The sequence below is a fragment of the Mangifera indica genome, chromosome 11 (assembly GCF_011075055.1).
Source record: "Mangifera indica cultivar Alphonso chromosome 11, CATAS_Mindica_2.1, whole genome shotgun sequence".
NCBI lineage: Eukaryota > Viridiplantae > Streptophyta > Magnoliopsida > Sapindales > Anacardiaceae > Mangifera > Mangifera indica.
In genome coordinates this window covers 2,623,100-2,640,096 of record NC_058147.1, presented here as the reverse complement: position 1 = coordinate 2,640,096, position 16,997 = coordinate 2,623,100, and the positions used below count along the sequence as shown (strand labels likewise).

General features: G+C 35.5%; 3 protein-coding genes across 14 annotated transcripts; 1 reads left to right on the top strand and 2 right to left on the bottom strand.

Moving 5' to 3' along the window:
- Window positions 1-806: 806 nt before the first annotated feature.
- LOC123229309 lies at window positions 807-3,394 on the top strand. 3 transcript variants are annotated; one of them, XM_044655045.1, is made up of 3 exons: window positions 807-1,019; window positions 1,301-1,790; window positions 2,470-2,655. In XM_044655045.1, exons 2-3 carry the CDS (start codon window positions 1,341-1,343, stop codon window positions 2,521-2,523), a joined length of 504 nt encoding a protein of 167 aa, XP_044510980.1. In that variant the 5' UTR covers window positions 807-1,019; window positions 1,301-1,340; the 3' UTR covers window positions 2,524-2,655. The 3 variants fall into 3 exon arrangements, with proteins under 3 accessions (XP_044510980.1, XP_044510979.1, XP_044510978.1); XM_044655044.1 differs by lacking the exon at window positions 2,470-2,655 and adding an exon at window positions 2,728-3,394 and having other exon boundaries at window positions 810-1,019; XM_044655043.1 differs by lacking the exon at window positions 2,470-2,655 and adding an exon at window positions 2,668-3,394 and having other exon boundaries at window positions 850-1,019.
- A 306-nt stretch (window positions 3,395-3,700) lies between these two features.
- On the bottom strand, window positions 3,701-9,949 carry LOC123229307 (gamma-tubulin complex component 5). 8 transcript variants are annotated; one of them, XM_044655038.1, is made up of 18 exons: window positions 9,687-9,946; window positions 9,424-9,539; window positions 9,083-9,346; window positions 8,904-9,001; window positions 8,478-8,634; window positions 8,266-8,376; window positions 7,531-7,996; window positions 6,953-7,443; window positions 6,706-6,861; window positions 6,522-6,621; window positions 6,330-6,424; window positions 5,856-6,047; window positions 5,708-5,764; window positions 5,550-5,621; window positions 5,299-5,397; window positions 4,988-5,119; window positions 4,695-4,868; window positions 3,701-4,480 (listed from the first exon to the last, which is right to left on the bottom strand). In XM_044655038.1, exons 1-18 carry the CDS (start codon window positions 9,694-9,696, stop codon window positions 4,319-4,321), a joined length of 2,952 nt encoding a protein of 983 aa, XP_044510973.1. In that variant the 5' UTR covers window positions 9,697-9,946; the 3' UTR covers window positions 3,701-4,318. The 8 variants fall into 8 exon arrangements, 7 of the variants coding, with proteins under 7 accessions (XP_044510973.1, XP_044510971.1, XP_044510972.1 ...); XM_044655036.1 differs by having other exon boundaries at window positions 6,953-7,996; window positions 9,687-9,945; XM_044655037.1 differs by having other exon boundaries at window positions 6,706-6,858; window positions 6,953-7,996; window positions 9,687-9,945.
- Window positions 9,950-10,260: 311 nt separating this feature from the next.
- On the bottom strand, window positions 10,261-15,796 carry LOC123229931 (mitogen-activated protein kinase kinase kinase 5-like). Of its 3 annotated transcripts, none has more exons than XM_044655982.1 (11): window positions 15,145-15,793; window positions 14,239-14,979; window positions 14,051-14,138; window positions 13,485-13,547; window positions 13,231-13,394; window positions 12,861-12,936; window positions 12,224-12,283; window positions 12,021-12,146; window positions 11,223-11,413; window positions 10,993-11,088; window positions 10,261-10,864 (listed from the first exon to the last, which is right to left on the bottom strand). In XM_044655982.1, the coding sequence occupies exons 1-9, from the start codon at window positions 15,426-15,428 to the stop codon at window positions 11,231-11,233; spliced, it is 1,785 nt and encodes a 594-aa protein (XP_044511917.1). In that variant the 5' UTR covers window positions 15,429-15,793; the 3' UTR covers window positions 10,261-10,864; window positions 10,993-11,088; window positions 11,223-11,230. The 3 variants fall into 3 exon arrangements, with proteins under 3 accessions (XP_044511917.1, XP_044511916.1, XP_044511918.1); XM_044655981.1 differs by having other exon boundaries at window positions 10,993-11,093; window positions 15,145-15,790; XM_044655983.1 differs by lacking the exons at window positions 10,261-10,864; window positions 10,993-11,088 and having other exon boundaries at window positions 11,250-11,413; window positions 12,035-12,146; window positions 15,145-15,796.
- Window positions 15,797-16,997: the final 1,201 nt, after the last annotated feature.

The window sequence follows — 16,997 nt, the reverse complement described above, 5'->3', positions numbered from 1 at the left end:
AAATAAAAAAATTTCACATTATTTAAAGTTTGAAAAATAACTATTTTCCTTTAGGATTGTCCAACCACCAATGCCAACGCCCGAAGACAACAACAACCTGGTTCTCTCTCTCTCTCCATCTCGATTCATTCCTAAGCATCACTGATTATTACCAAATCATTCGTCATCATCACCAAAATGAAGATGTTTATAGTCATCACCGAGATGAAAATGTTTGTAGTCATCACTGAGATGAATATGTTCGTAGTCATCATAGAGACAAAGACGTTTATTTTCATTAGAGACAGATATAACGAATCATTTTTATCTCTTAGACAAAGATGATTCATCGTTTTCATCTTGGTGATGATGATGAACAATTCGATGATAGTTAAAGATGGATTGAGGTAGAGAGAGAAGTTGAGAGGGAGAGAGAACCTGACTGTTGACAGTGATGATTGAAAAATCCTATAAAAAAATAGTTATTATTCAAATTTTATGTGAAATGATATTATTAGATTTTTAAATTTAAAGAAGAGAATGTAAAAATATTTTAGTTTTTTTAATTATTTTGGTTAAATAATGATTTTATTCTTAATAATAATCTTAAAAATAATAAATTAATAGATTTTTTATTTTTTTAATTAATAAATAAAAACACGAGAATAGAGAATTCTTCTCATGGTGATAAGTCATTTGGCCAATATATATCATTCACGTAGTAGGGTTGAACGCCGTTTTATATAATTTTCAATATTTGGCCGATTCTGATTTGGATTATTTCTCATGTTTCAATTTCCTTACTGGAAATCTACAATAGAATTTATGTAAACATTAAACAATCAGCGGAACTAAATGTGGTCCAGCCTTAAAAGCAACAACCCGGCCCACTTAAAAAGGCTGAAAGAACGACGCCGTTTCATGTTGCGCGCTCTGAGTAAAATTTCCCAATTTCCCCTGATCGTGCAGTTGCCTTGCCTGAGCAGGAAGCCATTCTCCCTCTTGTGTCTTTTGTAAGCTGAGATAATACAATTTTAAAGGTTGGTTAATTTGTTTATGAACTTCTGATTTGAAATAGTTGGGAGAAACATCTCGATACTTGTAAAATAGTGTTAGGGGTTTCTGCAGTCTATTAGAATTACAAATTATGAAAGCGAAATTAGGAGCAGCTAATTCAAAATTTCTTTTATTTATTTTTTGATATAGAAATTGCTACAACTGAATGAATTTATTTATGGAATAATTCATTTATTCTGTTTCAATTTTTACAGAAATACTATAAAAGCATTAGTTTATTTTTAATCGTTTTTAATAATGGCAGGATTTGCAGATATTCACTCGACAAGTGTATTGGGGAAGAGATGGATTCTACTCGAAAACAGTCTTTGTTTTGTCTGAAATGGCCGATGCATGTCAACCAAAACAATACAACTAGTGTTTGCAATTTTGAGGGTCCATGGTTATTCAAATCATTGCAAAATCTTGGATCCATTGCTTTTAGTTCTTTTTTTAAGTCAAATTCATGGGCCAAGTCCTTTTTTCCCACCCAATTGTCTACCAGAGCCAATCAAAATAGCAATTTAATTTTCAAGAAAAAGATTTTGAGTCCGGAAGAACAAGGAGAGGCAGAGCAAAGAGCATTTGCTTCAGCACTAGCTAATGCAAAAGAGGCTACAGTGATCGAGTTCTATTCGCCTAAATGCAGTCTGTGCAATTCCTTACTTGGTTTTGTCACAGAGGTGGAAGGTAGGAATTCAAACTGGGTTAACATTGTTATGGCAGATGCTGAGAATGAAAAATGGCTGCCTGAGGTAATTTACTTCATCCTGATTTTATATAAATAAATGATTGCATCTGGAAATGCATTGAAATTATGGTTTTTCATTGTGGTCTCAGTAATTTGCATGCCATGGTTCTCATGCCAGATTGGGATTGTTTGTTGCTGAGAAATTTTAGGAATGTGGTTGAAGATAAACATGAACCTGGAGATTTTGTCTGTGCTAGTATTTATTATTATTTTTACATTTTTGTAACGTAAGCAGATCTTTTAAATTCATGGAATGTTGCATAAGTTGATTGTGATCATTGTAGTTTTATTCAGATTTTGTTGGTGGTTTTAGGTTAATTAATCAAAGTCTTGCAGAAAATATAATTGGGAGGCATGTCAATGAATTTCTATCTGAGTGAAGATGTTAAGGAAATGCATTGAAATGGCTGTTTTAGTGTTGTAATTGGACAGTCTTCAATTTAAGTTGAGTGCCATGAATTATAGAAAGCTCCGATTTAGGTATTGTAGTGCTGACTTTTTTGAAATATATCACAGTTTACCCAGTGAGTTGTGAAGGTCTGCAGTAGAAGATGCATAACAAACTAGTTTAGCCAAGAGGGCTAGTGTCTAGGGCTGCCCACCCAGTGTACCTTTCTGTTAAATTATTGTTTTCAGTCTCACTATTCTTTGTTTTTCGTATAATATGTTTTTGCATGTTTCAGGGGAATCACAACCTGATCATAAATATGGACATTTTTGGATATAAATTTCTTTAACTTCATCAGTTATCTTCATTTTAATGGAACTCTCTCTACAAGTTGTGTTTTTCCCACTCTAAGGGTTTAAATTCTCCATCTAAATGACATCAATTGGATTGATTTGAGATAACACTGATTTGAGTATATTCATCGTCAATGCAGCTTCTCCACTATGACATTACTTATGTTCCTTGCTTTGTGTTGTTGGACAAAAATGGGAAGGCACTGGCGAAGACAGGTATTCCTAGTAGTCGGCTACATGTAGTGGCAGGTCTCTCTCATCTTCTCAAGATTAAGCGCCCCTCAAATACGTAGTAGCTAGATTAAAAGCAATCTGAATCAGTAAAATCTGTCCTCCTTCTCAGTTCGTCGAAGACAGTTTTTGATGGGTGCTGGGCACATGACTTCCAGGAAAATGCATTTTGAGGAGATATAAATTCATGTGTCCACCAGAGTCTTTCGGTAGCAACAAAAACTCTTAAGAGAAAGGATTATACTTCTCATCTTTCCAGCTTTTCAACATCTGTATTTTTCAAGTTGGTTATCAATCTGAAACCTGTCTTATATGTTGCTGCATTTAGTCTGAATTGGTGAGACCGGTGTTTGTTTCAACAGAGATGAGTATTTGGATTCCTCCCTTTGTTGATTTTGCGAACTGGATGTGGAATTCACCCTAAGCTGCAGGAAGCATAATTCTACCATTTGATAAACGTATCATGATTTGCCTTTTCACATAGTGGCGTCTAAAGTTGTGCTATTCAGGCTTCCTTTTTGAGACTCCGAATATTGTAGAAGTGTGAATTCTATTTGAGAACTTTTTGTGCGGAGACAATTCTGGTCTTTTTATTATCTTGTTATTAGTGAGAAAATGAGCACCATGGTTGGTGAATGATGTTGTGCCTTGCATGTCTAAAGGCCCTTCAACTACATGAGCAGCTAGTAATTGTTTCCTGCTGTACGTGAGAGTTTGGGTAGAAACCAATGTTTTACTCGGATTAGGCATCAATTTGGTGAAAGGACTAGTCTAATTCAACCAGCGATCAGATTGGCTAAGCCAACAAGTTTGGGTTAATTCAACCGTAGTTCATCTCAGTTCAAAGCCAGTGTGAATCATCTCCCAAACTAGATTGGCTCCTGTTAACATTTACATATGGCATTGCTCATTATTCAAAGAGTAAAATTACACATTTGTTGATTTCAGTCCAAGATACATGTCTTTATTAAATATAGAGAGGCACATGATAGAGAATTCAGTTACTAATTAATTTTTTAAAGAATCTTCCCCAGCGGCTGTGGCTGAAAACATGATATCATTTCCACAGCATGGCACCCACTAGTTACCCTTTATTGACTGCCAAGGATCATGGTGTACACACCACACAATTGAGTTGTTTTATGATGGTGACACTGGTTACTCATTCATCAAACAAATAAATTTAGGGCAAAACAGCATGCATACAGAGGCAAAGGCTAAGTGGCACAAGTATGTTAAATATATTCCATCATACCATAGAATCTCAGATTCAACTGAAGGTGCAGAGACGCCATACCATGATATAGATCAGTTCAAGCATCAGTAGTTGAACACTCAAATCTCCAAGCAACGACAACCAGTAACCAACTGATTCCCTTTGGTTCCAGACGGATTCCATGAAAGCAGCTTCACCTCAAATCTATCCTGTCTTTTAGGAAACTGTGTGTTTGTAGGTGGTATGCCTGTTTAAAACTATGCAGAGAATCACATTTGCATTCGTTTATACCATATTCACAGTTCAGGCACCATTAAGAAATTTGGCAGCATAGATCAGTCTGTTCAACTCACGAAAGTCTTGCCCAATCTTGAGCTAACGGTTTCAGAGCCTGGGACAGTCATCAAGTTTCCGCTAGCAGACATATAGAAGTAGTTGTAGTTAATTCTGGTGACCAAATCTGCCAAATGAGGAAAGTGCCCCACATTTAATTTGAAAGATAAGACCTGCAAAATCAAGACATGAAGCTTATTTTACAGATAAATTTTCAACTATTCATAAATATATGTGCATCTCCTCATAGCCACCATATGCCACAGGCACATTCACGTCAGCATATAAATATTATCTTGTAATTTCGGAAAAGCATGAGTGAGACCCAATCTTTAATGGTCAATTATGGGCAAAAAAATAATGGAAAAAGGAGGGGTAGCAGAGTACTCTGAGGAGGAAAGCAATGCAATCATCAAATTGCTTCTCAATTCGCTCAATTTCCATTGCACATCTGGCCTTGATGGCAGAAACTGCTCCACTGCTGCTCAGAGTCTGCTGTATCGAATAGAAGTCCAAAGCTAATCCTAGGATGCTGTTAATTCGGCTGGCAATCAAAGCCCACTAGATCCAAAAGAGACAATTGAACAAGATTAAGCTATATTCCACAAAATCACCAATTTAAGACAAGACTTAAGCATCAGCCTTAATTGCAGAACCTAGTAAGGGGGATGAGTACCCACCAATTTATCAGGTACGACAAAGCACTGTCGTTGAATTGATAATAGGTAAGCCTCGTGAACTTCTATAACTTCGTCCAGAGATCCAGCTGCTGCCATACCTTCACACAGTTCAAGCCATGCGCTGTGATATACCTGATTACAATATCTAAATCAGAGATCTTAGAAGCTCATATGCCTGAATTAGAACAAATAATGGTACAAGCAGCTTAATGAAATAACCAAATAAAAAATATAGGGTATGAAAGTCACACACATGCACAAACATAAACCAAGACAAAAGTACATTCGAGTAATATTGTGGGATAGCATACTCTGTCCATCACATACTGGTGGAAAGCATCCACAAAATGGAGGAGTTTCTGTTCCAACAACCAATGGTGCTTGCGATTGTTCGTTGGAGTGCCTCTACCCTAGACGAGGCAAAGCAAAGAATTAGGTATAAATCAAAGAGAAATGAAAGTACAAAATGGCTTTTCCATGATTCATGATCGGATGTTTGCTCTTTTGTGACTCTATTTCTATTATCATATTTTTTGTAGGAGTGGTTGAAGAAATAACGAACCTTCCACATCCACCTCCGAGCTTTACCAAGTACAAATTTGGCACGCTTGACCTTCAACAAGAATCCCATCACCTATACCAGAACTTAAGAAAATTAATATAAAAAATTGAAAATTCAATAATGATGCCCTGTAACATAATAGCCAAGTAAAGGATTACCTGGTTATACTTTTTAATTGCTTCTGTATTAGCAATAAGTTCAAGAGGCCAAGAAACCTGTTACATTTAATAACCATACATATTTGAAGTAATTCGTTGAAAGACAATGAATAAAATAAAATATTAAGTTTTTGATTGTAGAATAGACCTTGTATGTAAATTTCAATAAATCTAGACCATCTATTCCAGAGCTGCGTGCATGACTTTTATGTGGAGTTGAAGTAAAGTTAACTGTATTAAGTTGCTCATCACCATCAAAACCATGATTTTTGGCTATAGAGACCACCAATGAATCAGGGGCACTTAGTAGCATGCCATCAGCAGAGTTTCTGATGGATTCCTGAAGTCATAAGCACAGACCATTACTATAAGAATAAAAATAGGGCAAGAGAAACTGAAATCCACTGACGCAGATGATATCACATAAATTTCGCAAATTAAAGCAGTAGCAGTTGTTGACCAAAATGTGGCCCAATGTTCTTCATCGATACCCAAGGAGAGAACTTTCACAAATCTATTTCATTATGATTTGAGCTTCATATTCTTTCAACAAAATTGAGATGTCTATACCACATATAACCCAAACAGATGGGATAGTTCTTGTTGAAATAATTGTTTGTACCTGTAATATAGTGTTCAACTCAAAATCATCATCCCAGGTTTCTCCTTTATCCAGTTTATTGAAAATGACAGTTAAAAAGTGCTGCAGCAGATCACCTGAAGCAGCAAGGTACCACAATATGTCATTTATCTTGTTTGTTGAGATGACTAACAGCTAAGACCAGAAAGCAGAATTCAACATCCCAGCAACTACCTGAACCTAGTAAGTATATAGCACGCAAGACTGCAAGCTCATCCATCAATTTCCAGCCATTCATCAACTTGGACAATATAAGCCTGCCAATATGATCCACCTACAACAGGTAAACACTGCAGTTTTCAATAAAATGCTTAAATGAAAAGAAACTATATCCACATAAATAGGCACACCAATATACCTGCTTTTTGATATAGACAGTGAGGCATTCCTGCATAACAACCACAGGAAGTGGAGTAGTTCTTGGTTCAACACTTTGAATCCAGCTAAGAACTTTTGATGGAAGGGTGCTATTCTTCTGGAAAGGTAAGAGTTCAGACATTTGAAGTTCATCCTGCTTCAAATTCAGATAATGTCAAGCAAAACTCAAAAATGCCATTGAAGCTATGGCTACAAAACCGCTGAGAGAACTATTGATATAGTTGTACCTGAAAAGATGGAAGAAGAGTGGGGAAGGGAAACAGGACCTCTAACAGCTTTGAATCATACTGAGAACGCCGATATTCAGATTCACCAAACCGGAAACCAAAAGCATGGTTTGTTCCTTTAAGTCCAGAAAAGTTATCTCCCTCCCCAACCAAAAGAGCATTTCGTAAGATCTCATCATTTAAAGGGGGAAGATAGTAATTTCTAGACAAGTTCAGTGCTTTTCGGGCATCATTATTCTTGTTGAGTAATTTTCTACATACAGTAAGAACAGGATTTTCAGGACAGAATGACTTCTGGACGGGTAAGGGAAACTCGTCAATATCTCCGGCCATGTCCTCTCCTTTCATGTTGGGAATATCACTTGCAACCCTATCATTCACCCTTTTCTGTAACAATGTATCAACCAAGAACCTATACCACATCTTCTCCGAGCTTGTCAAAGCTGCAACAGTTTCATCATTTCCATTCCCCATAATCTGCTCATTCATGTCTGAAACAGGTGAAGGGACAAACTTAGATTCGCATCGGTCATTTTGCCAAGAATATTTAGAAATGTGATCACCAGGGCCTATAAGACCTGCTAATGACACGCAGAAAATTTCAGACAGTGTCAACCCAGCTATGCTCTGTCCACGATGAAATTTGCTTAAGTCAGCACCACCTTTATAATTTCCCAACCCAGCAAACTCATTATCTTTATTCTTGCCTGCTACTGCTGCAAATGCTGAAGGAACATGCCGGATCAGTTGCCATGATTTGCCAGCAGAAACAATTGACTTAGCCATGTCCTTAATAAATAAAGGGCAAACTTGAAGGTCTCCGTCGCTCCACTCTTTCCCTTTCATAGAGCTAGACAGGGAAATGGATTCCTTCTCACTCATTTCTCTCTGTTCAGTTGTAATGTGTGCATGACGACTTTCAGAAACAAGAGCGGAGGAGGGTCTAGCATCTAACTTCCAACTCTGTGATAGTCTCAGTAGATAGCTCTTTTCCCAGAAGTCAGCCTCATCAACTGAGATTGCTCTGTTAGCATAAAAGAACATCTGCAGGGAAAAAAGCTACAATTCTTAAAGAGAATACTACACTAAAGACACAAGCAAAGAGGGAAGACAATTTCATGTCCAATGAACCGGTATATAAATGATTATTGTCCATTTCCATCATTTCATCAAAATTAACTTTAGCAAAGAACTTGCATGTTAAACGATGTTATCACTCCATAAACCAGGAATTACATGAACAGTTTTCAATAACAAGATTGTACATAAATAGATTGCTTGGGATATCATACAAAGATTTGATCATCAACTACCTCTTCAAATGGATCATCAAGTGTTCCTTCAAAAAGCCATGAATCAAGACCCTCGATATATGGCAATAAACTTCCAACAAATATATGAAGTAGCATCTGATACACTTCCTCCTGAACATTACCACAAGTTTCAAGTTTGCATTGTGTAAATCAGGAAAGCCACATTAAACTAAACATAAAAGACATATTTACTGCCAAAACATAACTACAACCTCACCACCTTGCACAAGACACACTTCATCGAGCTTCTTGTAAAGATAATCAAGGACATGAACAGCCATTTCAGCGGCAGACACATTGGACTCAAAATATACTTGGGGAATGGCTCCATTTACTGTTTGTAATAAATATTCAGCACCTGAACAAAGACTAAAATAAATAAAAATAATAATGATCAGCATATTCCAAAACCAAGGGCAAAAGGAAGACCCTCAAGGGTATTAAATAATGAATTCCAAGTAAAAGTTGAACTTAAAACCTGAGTTACAAGGACAGTACTATACCACTATCAAACTACAACTCAAACCGAAAGTTGAAGACTGATCAATGATAGCTATTCAACAACAATGTGCAAAATACATCCATCAAACATATCCCCAATTTGGAAATTAAAGTTTTTAAAGATATCATACACCAACCTTGACAAGGAATTTGCTAACCCCAGTAGGGTTGTCGAAATTCCAACATTTGGCTCACATATTTTCATTTCTTCCTTCAAAGCAATACTCCTTAATCTCTACTCCAAAGAAAAATCAGTCAAGTGTTTACATAAAGACAGCAGAAAAAAATTATACAAATTAATAGTCAAACTACATACCTTCAACCATTCAGAAGCGGAGAATGAGAATGCCCTCAAAGTAGGGGAAGTGATTCTCATAGAAGTCTCCACCGTACCAATTACAATTTCCACCAGTTTTAAACATGTTGCTCCATAAGTGAATTGACTGAGAAGGTCATGTAAACTCTTATGGGAAAGGTGAGTAACATAGATCCCAGTTTTGGGACGAAAATTCTGTCTAGTTTCGTCCCAAAAGAACGAGGAACTGGAAAACCCTTGAAACATTTGTAAAACACCTCGTACCTAAGTAAACAACATTTGAAACCGTTAAAATGGCATAAAAATCTTAAAGCGAAAAAAAACCGAGGGCATGAGCATACCAAGTCCACTTCACTCATCCTCAAGGATGATACTGGAGCAGCAAACTGCATTCCGTCAGAAAACACATTGTAAATCCTATCAATTAAACTTTGAGAAATGTGTACTTTCGCTCCGTCTGCAGAGATTAAAAACCAATGATGTTTAAAATCTATAGGTTCTGAGATATTGATCAAGAACGTAAAGACCTAATCCATAAGTGATCGATTGATTAACCTAGCCAAGAAGGACGAAAAGACTCTTTTTAAATGAGAGAATAACTTACCTATCTCCATAAGGAGCGACAAAAATATAAAATTAAGAATCCGGCAAATTGAAAACTAAAAAGGCTTTTAGTGTTGTTCGTTAAATTTCTCACAAAGGAGAGGTAAGAGAAGAGAAGAGAAGAGAAGCGAAGGCTGAGATGCTTTTACTCCAGCTCCGGTGACCTTTTTCTGAAGTTGATGCAGTGCAGATCTTGTCTTCTAATTAGGCAAAGTACATTTTAGATTTTTCGGGAGCGCCAAGTTCCTGGTATTTTGAGAAAATAAAAAATAACAATAAACATTATTTTTTAATTTGGTTTATCAATGTCGAAATTTTTTTTATTTTTTAATTTTTTAGTCAATTTTTTTCCTTAGAGAACTAGTGAAATCACTATTTTTCACCCAAATTTATGGAACAATTTTCTATCATTTAAATTATAAAAAATTAATTACCAAAATATACGTTTTATTACTAATATTATAATATAATATATAATATAAGATAATTTTAATTTTATTTAAAAACTATTTATCCATATAATTTTATATAACAATATTGTTTGCTTTGCATATCCAACAATTGCTGAGAGCTGATTGTCAAGAATGAATTTAATTGGGAAGAATAATAATAATAATAATAATAATCCCTAAAATATCTGCGAGTCCTTCGTTTGTCACAACTAAAATATGACACCAAATTTTTCTTCCTGGTTACATTATACAATAAACACTATCACTAAGGCTAAACACTAGCAACAAACATGGATATTTCTAGCTTTCTCATCCCAGCTCTGTTGATTTCCCACACGACACCCTGTGTTTACATAGTATGAAATAGAGGTTAAAAATGAAATAAATAAATAAATAAATAAATTTTAACCTCTTCTCAGTTTACACCCAAAATCAAAACCTCCTTGGGGGCTTCTCTCTCCCTGACAGACTTGATATCAAATAAATTTATTTCAATCAGCATGTTTCAGATGTGTGGAACTTCTCTTCCTTGAGTCCTTGAAAGAGCACAAGGGTGGTTGTTCACAGCACCGAGGGGCATATTGCTAGAGTCATTTGATGAGGGACTAAAACTTTGTGAATTATGAATCGAGTTGAAGGGAAAGAGTGATTTACTCCCAAGTGTAGTACATGGAGAGTGATGAGAAGCTGTAGCGCATTAAATGTATAACATTGTTGAAAAGTTTCACTGGAAAAGAAAAACACAAAGAATAGAGAATTATATTGCATCAAGCCAAAACATTTAGCCATGCCGAGGTGAAATCATTCATTCCACACAACCTTGCAAGTAGTTTTACAGAAACATGATTCATTTACCTATTACAAGGCCGCTTGCTATCTCTAATCGGTTTGCCAGGCGAGTTTGGTAGAAAATCAACTTTCTGTGCAGCTCGGTCTATTGGACTATGTGATCTATCCTATAAAAGCAGAAACATATAATCAGTATACAATAATATTTGCACATGAAAGTTGTGAAAGGCAAAGAAAAATCAAATCAGTTGGAGATTATAATCAGCTGATAACAACAGGTGGTACGTAGTACTTACCATCAGTTTCATTTTTGAAATATTCTGTGATCATTTGAGTTACGGACAAAAGGATGCTCAAGTAGCATCATAGCTGATGGTCGCTCTGCAGGATTTCTTAGAAAGCAGCGCTGGAGAAAATCCTTTCCCTCTGAAGATAATGTTTTTGGTATAGGTGGGGTTTTATGCAAGACCTTGAACATAGCTTGAGGCTGACAAATAGAAGATGAGACAATTAAAGTGATTGGTAGAGAAAAGATCATTTACATAAAACTTAAGGACAACAAATGAGCATTCTCTCTCTGTGATTTTGTAAGTAAATCACCATATCAAAATCAAGCTATAAGCCTATTCAGTAACATGCAAAATAAAGTTATCAACAAGCAGAATATGCTATCAGAAAAGCAAGATACAAAAAATGTTTTGAATTCAGTAAGCAGACTCTCCCATGCGATTTCATAGTTTGTAACTAATCCACACCTGAAGCACAGCAATAGACTACAGAACTCGGTTCTCAAGGGTGAAATATTGTAAAAGAGTTGATGACATGATAAAGTGAGAAATTGTCCAAAAATTTTAAATATCTAAATATAAAAATTCAACTGTGAAACACTTCGATGAAAAGAGAATATGGATTGCTAAAAGAAAGGAGAGGCAATCAACAGCAGTTGCACCTGCTTATTCACAGGTATTCAGATATCCAGCGAACTTATTCATGCTAATAAAATAGGGTTCGAGTCCATATTAAGCCATCAAAGTATTGGCCTTGCTGAAATACTGATGAATAGAAAAGACATTTGTTTGTAATAAAGTACTAACCCCCTCAAGCTCACCCCATGGAGGTCTTCCAGTAAGCATCTCAATTACAGTACAACCTAAGCTCCAAATGTCAACAGCCAAAGCAAGATTAGAATGGGCATCTTTCTGCATCACAGACTGCATCACCTGCACAAAAAACAATAATGTAGAAAGAGAAGACATAAACAGAAAAGGAATTTACTAACAACTGCAATGTAATGTACCTCAGGAGCCATCCAGTATGGGCTGCCTTTCAAAGATAGCTCATACGATAATCCTGTAAGCTGAACACAAACAAGACTCAAATTTTAAGTAAATAAAACTACAGACAGATAGATGACCCAAGTCAAAAGCCTCATGTTTAGACAGAATTGTGTGTAAACATAATTGCAAAAGGAGGATTACTCTTTCGAAGAACTCCATAAAGATGATAGTAACCAATATAAATTCAATCAATACACTACATAATTTCAGAATAAGATGTCTTAAACAGCTTTTCAATTATTAGTAGAGTAGTTATTTCACCGCATGTTTCATTCTCACCAGCCTAATGCCAACAATGTTATGGTTGTGACCTGATACACACGAGAAAGGGAGGCTCCCATTATGTAATTTCTAGGTGTCCAATGGATGCTAAATCATACTACCACAAGCAGCTCCTTTCATCCATCATTAATAATGAATGCTTATGTTAACACACATTCAACCACAACAATCTTACAGATAAATCTTAGCTAGGAAAAATACCAATTAACACTATACATGAAAACATAATGTAAGAGAATTGTACTCTCAGATTACAGTAGATCAAACGAAACTAAGATTCATGACCGCATAGTATTAAAGAATCTCAAAACTCACATGTTTTGCCATCCCAAAGTCAGTAAGCTTCACAACACCAAATGCATCAACAAGCAAATTTGCGCCTTTAATATCCCTATAGATCATATTCATCTTGATAAGTATACTCATAGACCAAAAGCAATAAGTTTATAACCAAAAAATATGCTACTTCAACAACAAAATTGAAATTCAAGAAGCGTGTCAAAACAGTAAACGCTGTAAAGTAAGCAGTTTTCAATTCTTTCAAAACATCATTGATAATTTTACTGTTGACTTTTTACTAGATTAAGAACATATAAAAACTCTAGCAATCTGCAAGTGTAACCATAAACTATTAACAAAGAAGTTAAACAGTATTGCTGTGCTCCATGACATGCACAATTGTTACCTGTGGATTGTCCTTGTGCTATGCAGATAAGCTAGCCCAGAGAGAATATGTCGGGTGAAATTCCGAACTATAGATTCTGTTATAGCTCCAAAATGCTCACGGACATATTTATTGATAGATCCAGGATGAATATACTCCAGATATATGTAAAAGTGATCATCGACCTGCAGTGGAAACAATGTTCAATGAATGAATTATATCTGCACTAACACAAACAGTCAAATCTAGCATATTCTATAGGAAGAATCACACACCACTTCACTTCCATAATACTGTACTATATTTGGATGCTTTAATTGTTGGAGAACTCTAATTTCCTGTAACAATTAGCACAAGTAGGAATTGTTAGTTTTCAAGAAAGATGGAATAAAAAAAGGTACAACTAATCTGACTGAAGTATAGTGTCTCATGCGTCCTCAATGCACACAGTGGTGATGAACAAGAATTGGAACTTCTAAACCGCACTTTCAGACTGATACAATTTTTCCTGGGACTTTAAAAAACAGACTGATAGATTGGTACTGGTCTAGGTACTGAGCCAAAATGAGGATAAGGGTGACTGGATATAAGCATGGCACTTATTTCACTGTGAACACCATGTTCAGGCTTGATTTCATTTGACAATCAACTATAGTGGCCAGAATCCATGTAAGACAAATACACATTCCCATCCCATAGTCTTGAAATAGAATATTATTGGCAACAAATATTCTAGGGTATGACAAATAAATCAAATTTGCATATTCCTCAGTAACTGATTTAAACAGCAACTATTTTGTAACCAACTAGATTGTTTTCAGAAGGGACTCCAGATACCCACCTGCTCCAACTGCTTTATACATTCAGCAGACTTAGGGTCATCAGGGATGATACTAACCTCCTTCATTGCACATAAGGCTCCAGTATCTCTGTCACACCCCATAAAATAAAAAGAAATAGAAAGATTAGTGTTCACTAAAAGAAAGCCAAGAACCAACTTGAAGAAAAAACTTCGGCATCCTTGCACACCTGTTGGTTGCAATATAAACACTTCCAAAAGTGCCTCGTCCAATAAGTTTTCCTTTTTGCCATTGATTCTTCATTGAAGATGGATTTGGCGTTTCAATAACTGGATGAATCACAGAGGATAGCATGGATGATTGTGGCGCTGCCAAAGCTCCAGGAGGAAGAGGCAATTTGTGGGCACTGGCATGGCTACCAGGTTCAGGCTGTGGAAGTGATTGAGGATGCGATGGGAAATAAAATTTGGGACTTCTGGGGCTGAGTTTTGGACTTTGCATAGTGGGGCTGTGAAGTGGAGAATGATCAGTGCTATATACACTTGTTCTAACTGGTGAAATCGATGAAGTACAGTTCCTACTCGAGTCTAAGAATTCAACAGTTGACCGAGGCTGAATTTCTTCAGGAGCCCAGATAGAAGGAGAGAAATCTCTGGGTCTTGATCTTTGAGGACTAACAGCAGGACTTGAGAAAACACTTGTTGGAGCACTCTTGGGAGATACATCCGATCTTAAAGGGTGATCAACTTTTAAATCATGAGAGAATCCCCTACGACGAGTGCTTAAAGATTTTGAATCGGGGCCAGGCAAAGAAAAAAGATCAGCACCTGCTGTATGTGGGCTGACAGCAGGACTTACAAAACCCCTTGTTGGACTGCTCCTCATATTATTAACATTTTTAACGTTCACCTTAATAAAATGGCTTAAATTTTTGTCTGAAATTTTGGTAGCATGATCTGAATTTTTCTTCCTGGTAGCATAAATTACGACAAATTAACACAGAAAAACATAGTTAAAATTAATAAATTTAAGTGAATTTTTATTTAATTGATGCAGAAGGAAATTCAGTTCCAAAAAAAAAGAAAAAACTCTCCAACAAATCTTAACAAAATGAAGTCGAAATAAAATGATTTACCTAGCTAACGAAGAACCAAACCCCTCGTCCGGCGATTGGAGACTATGACCGGAATTGGAACCCGGCGGCAGAGGTATTGGGACGGCCAAGGAGGGCCAGTGGTCGGCGGACCGCGACTTCCGAGTGGAATCGGAAGAGGAAGAGGACCGATCGCCGGAGGACAAGCCGAGTTCATCGTCTGTAGCGTGTCTAAGCTTCCTCATGCGCCTGAGCTTCCGAATCGTATTTGGCGAGGATTGGCCTGGACTTCGGAGAAAATTACCAGTATTACCACTCGCTTGCATTTGAAACAGTAAGATTGAAGGAGCTAAGCTTCATGTGGAACTGAAACTAACTATTGTAGCTCCTCTCCTATTTCTAGGATGATGACTTGGAGAAGGAAACACCTCGGTTCCTTCTCTGTTTACATTGTCTATGGTTTCATAAAATTTTCTAAATCTAAATTTTTCAGTCGGCAACTAAGATGGAAAGAGACCCGCCTCCTGCCTGCTGTCACTTCAAACTTGAAATCAATCTATCAATCCAGGAATTTTGTTGAAGAAATCGACCATTCACTAAGTCAATGCGTGCCTCACGATACAAGTTAGCACGGAAGCTGAACAAGAACATATGAAAGTCAAGGTTGACGAGATCCACGACATGCCGTGCGCGTAGGGTAAACTGGTAAAATGTATACGGGGTGGATACCAAACCGACGAGCCTGGACATCAGGGTTTGAATTTGGTTAAAACAAAATACAACCCCCCTTAAATTTGAATTTATAATTTAAATAAATTATTTAAATTTTTAATTCATTAATAAAATAATATCATTTTATTCAAATAATATATAAAATTTTTAATTCAAACAACAATTTCTAATCGAACTGAATCACTAATTTGAACTATAAATTTAAATTAATTAAAACTAAGAATTTAAATTAAATTAAGTTACAAATTTAAACTACTGATTTGAATTATAAATTTAAACTTAATCAAATCAAATATTTGTTAACTCGAGTTCTACTTGATTTAAAAAATGAACCGAATTTTTCAATTAATTTAAATCAAACTAAACTGAGTTAAGTCAATTTAAATCGTATCTAATCTTATATGTACTTTTAGTTTGTCAACATAAAAGTCGTGTGATAAACAAGAGAGACTAAATGGATACCACGAGCAATCATAAGTTGAGCTATAGGGTCATACTTTTGACAAAGTAAAAAAAATTCAAATTTTAATGATAATATTTTAAGATTAATTTATTCATTTGTTTAATATAATAATTATAAAATCAATAATTAAGTCTAAAATTTTATCAATTTAGTATAATTGATTTAATCCAATATAATTGACTTAACCCTAGAGATACAATCTTACTCAAATAATGAATATTTTTACACGTTTCTCTTCCCTGACATTAACTGTAGTTACCAATAAAAAACTGAAGGAAGTCAACTTAACGAGTTTACATCTCCTTGAATTATTGATTATATCGCTTTGTCTTTGTCCACAAAGATAATTGAGGAAGAACATAGTTGAGTTAAAGATGGAGATGATGGTGGCCACTGTCATCGTCATCAAAGAGAAGAGAAGAGAAAATCCTAAGAATTTGGGAAAAAAGTTATACTTTAAAATTACGATTAGAGTGAAATAAGAGTTTTTAAAATCTAAGAAAAAATGAGATAAAATTATATATTTTTTAATATATTGATAAATGATGATTTTATTTTTAACTCTAATAAAAATTTTAATAATACTTAATATATAAAAAATTGTTTGAGTTTTCAAAATGATGCAAATATATATTTGTTTTTATATTAAAATGGAAATAATCGTTTGAGTTTTCAAAATGGAAATTAAATCAAATTAACT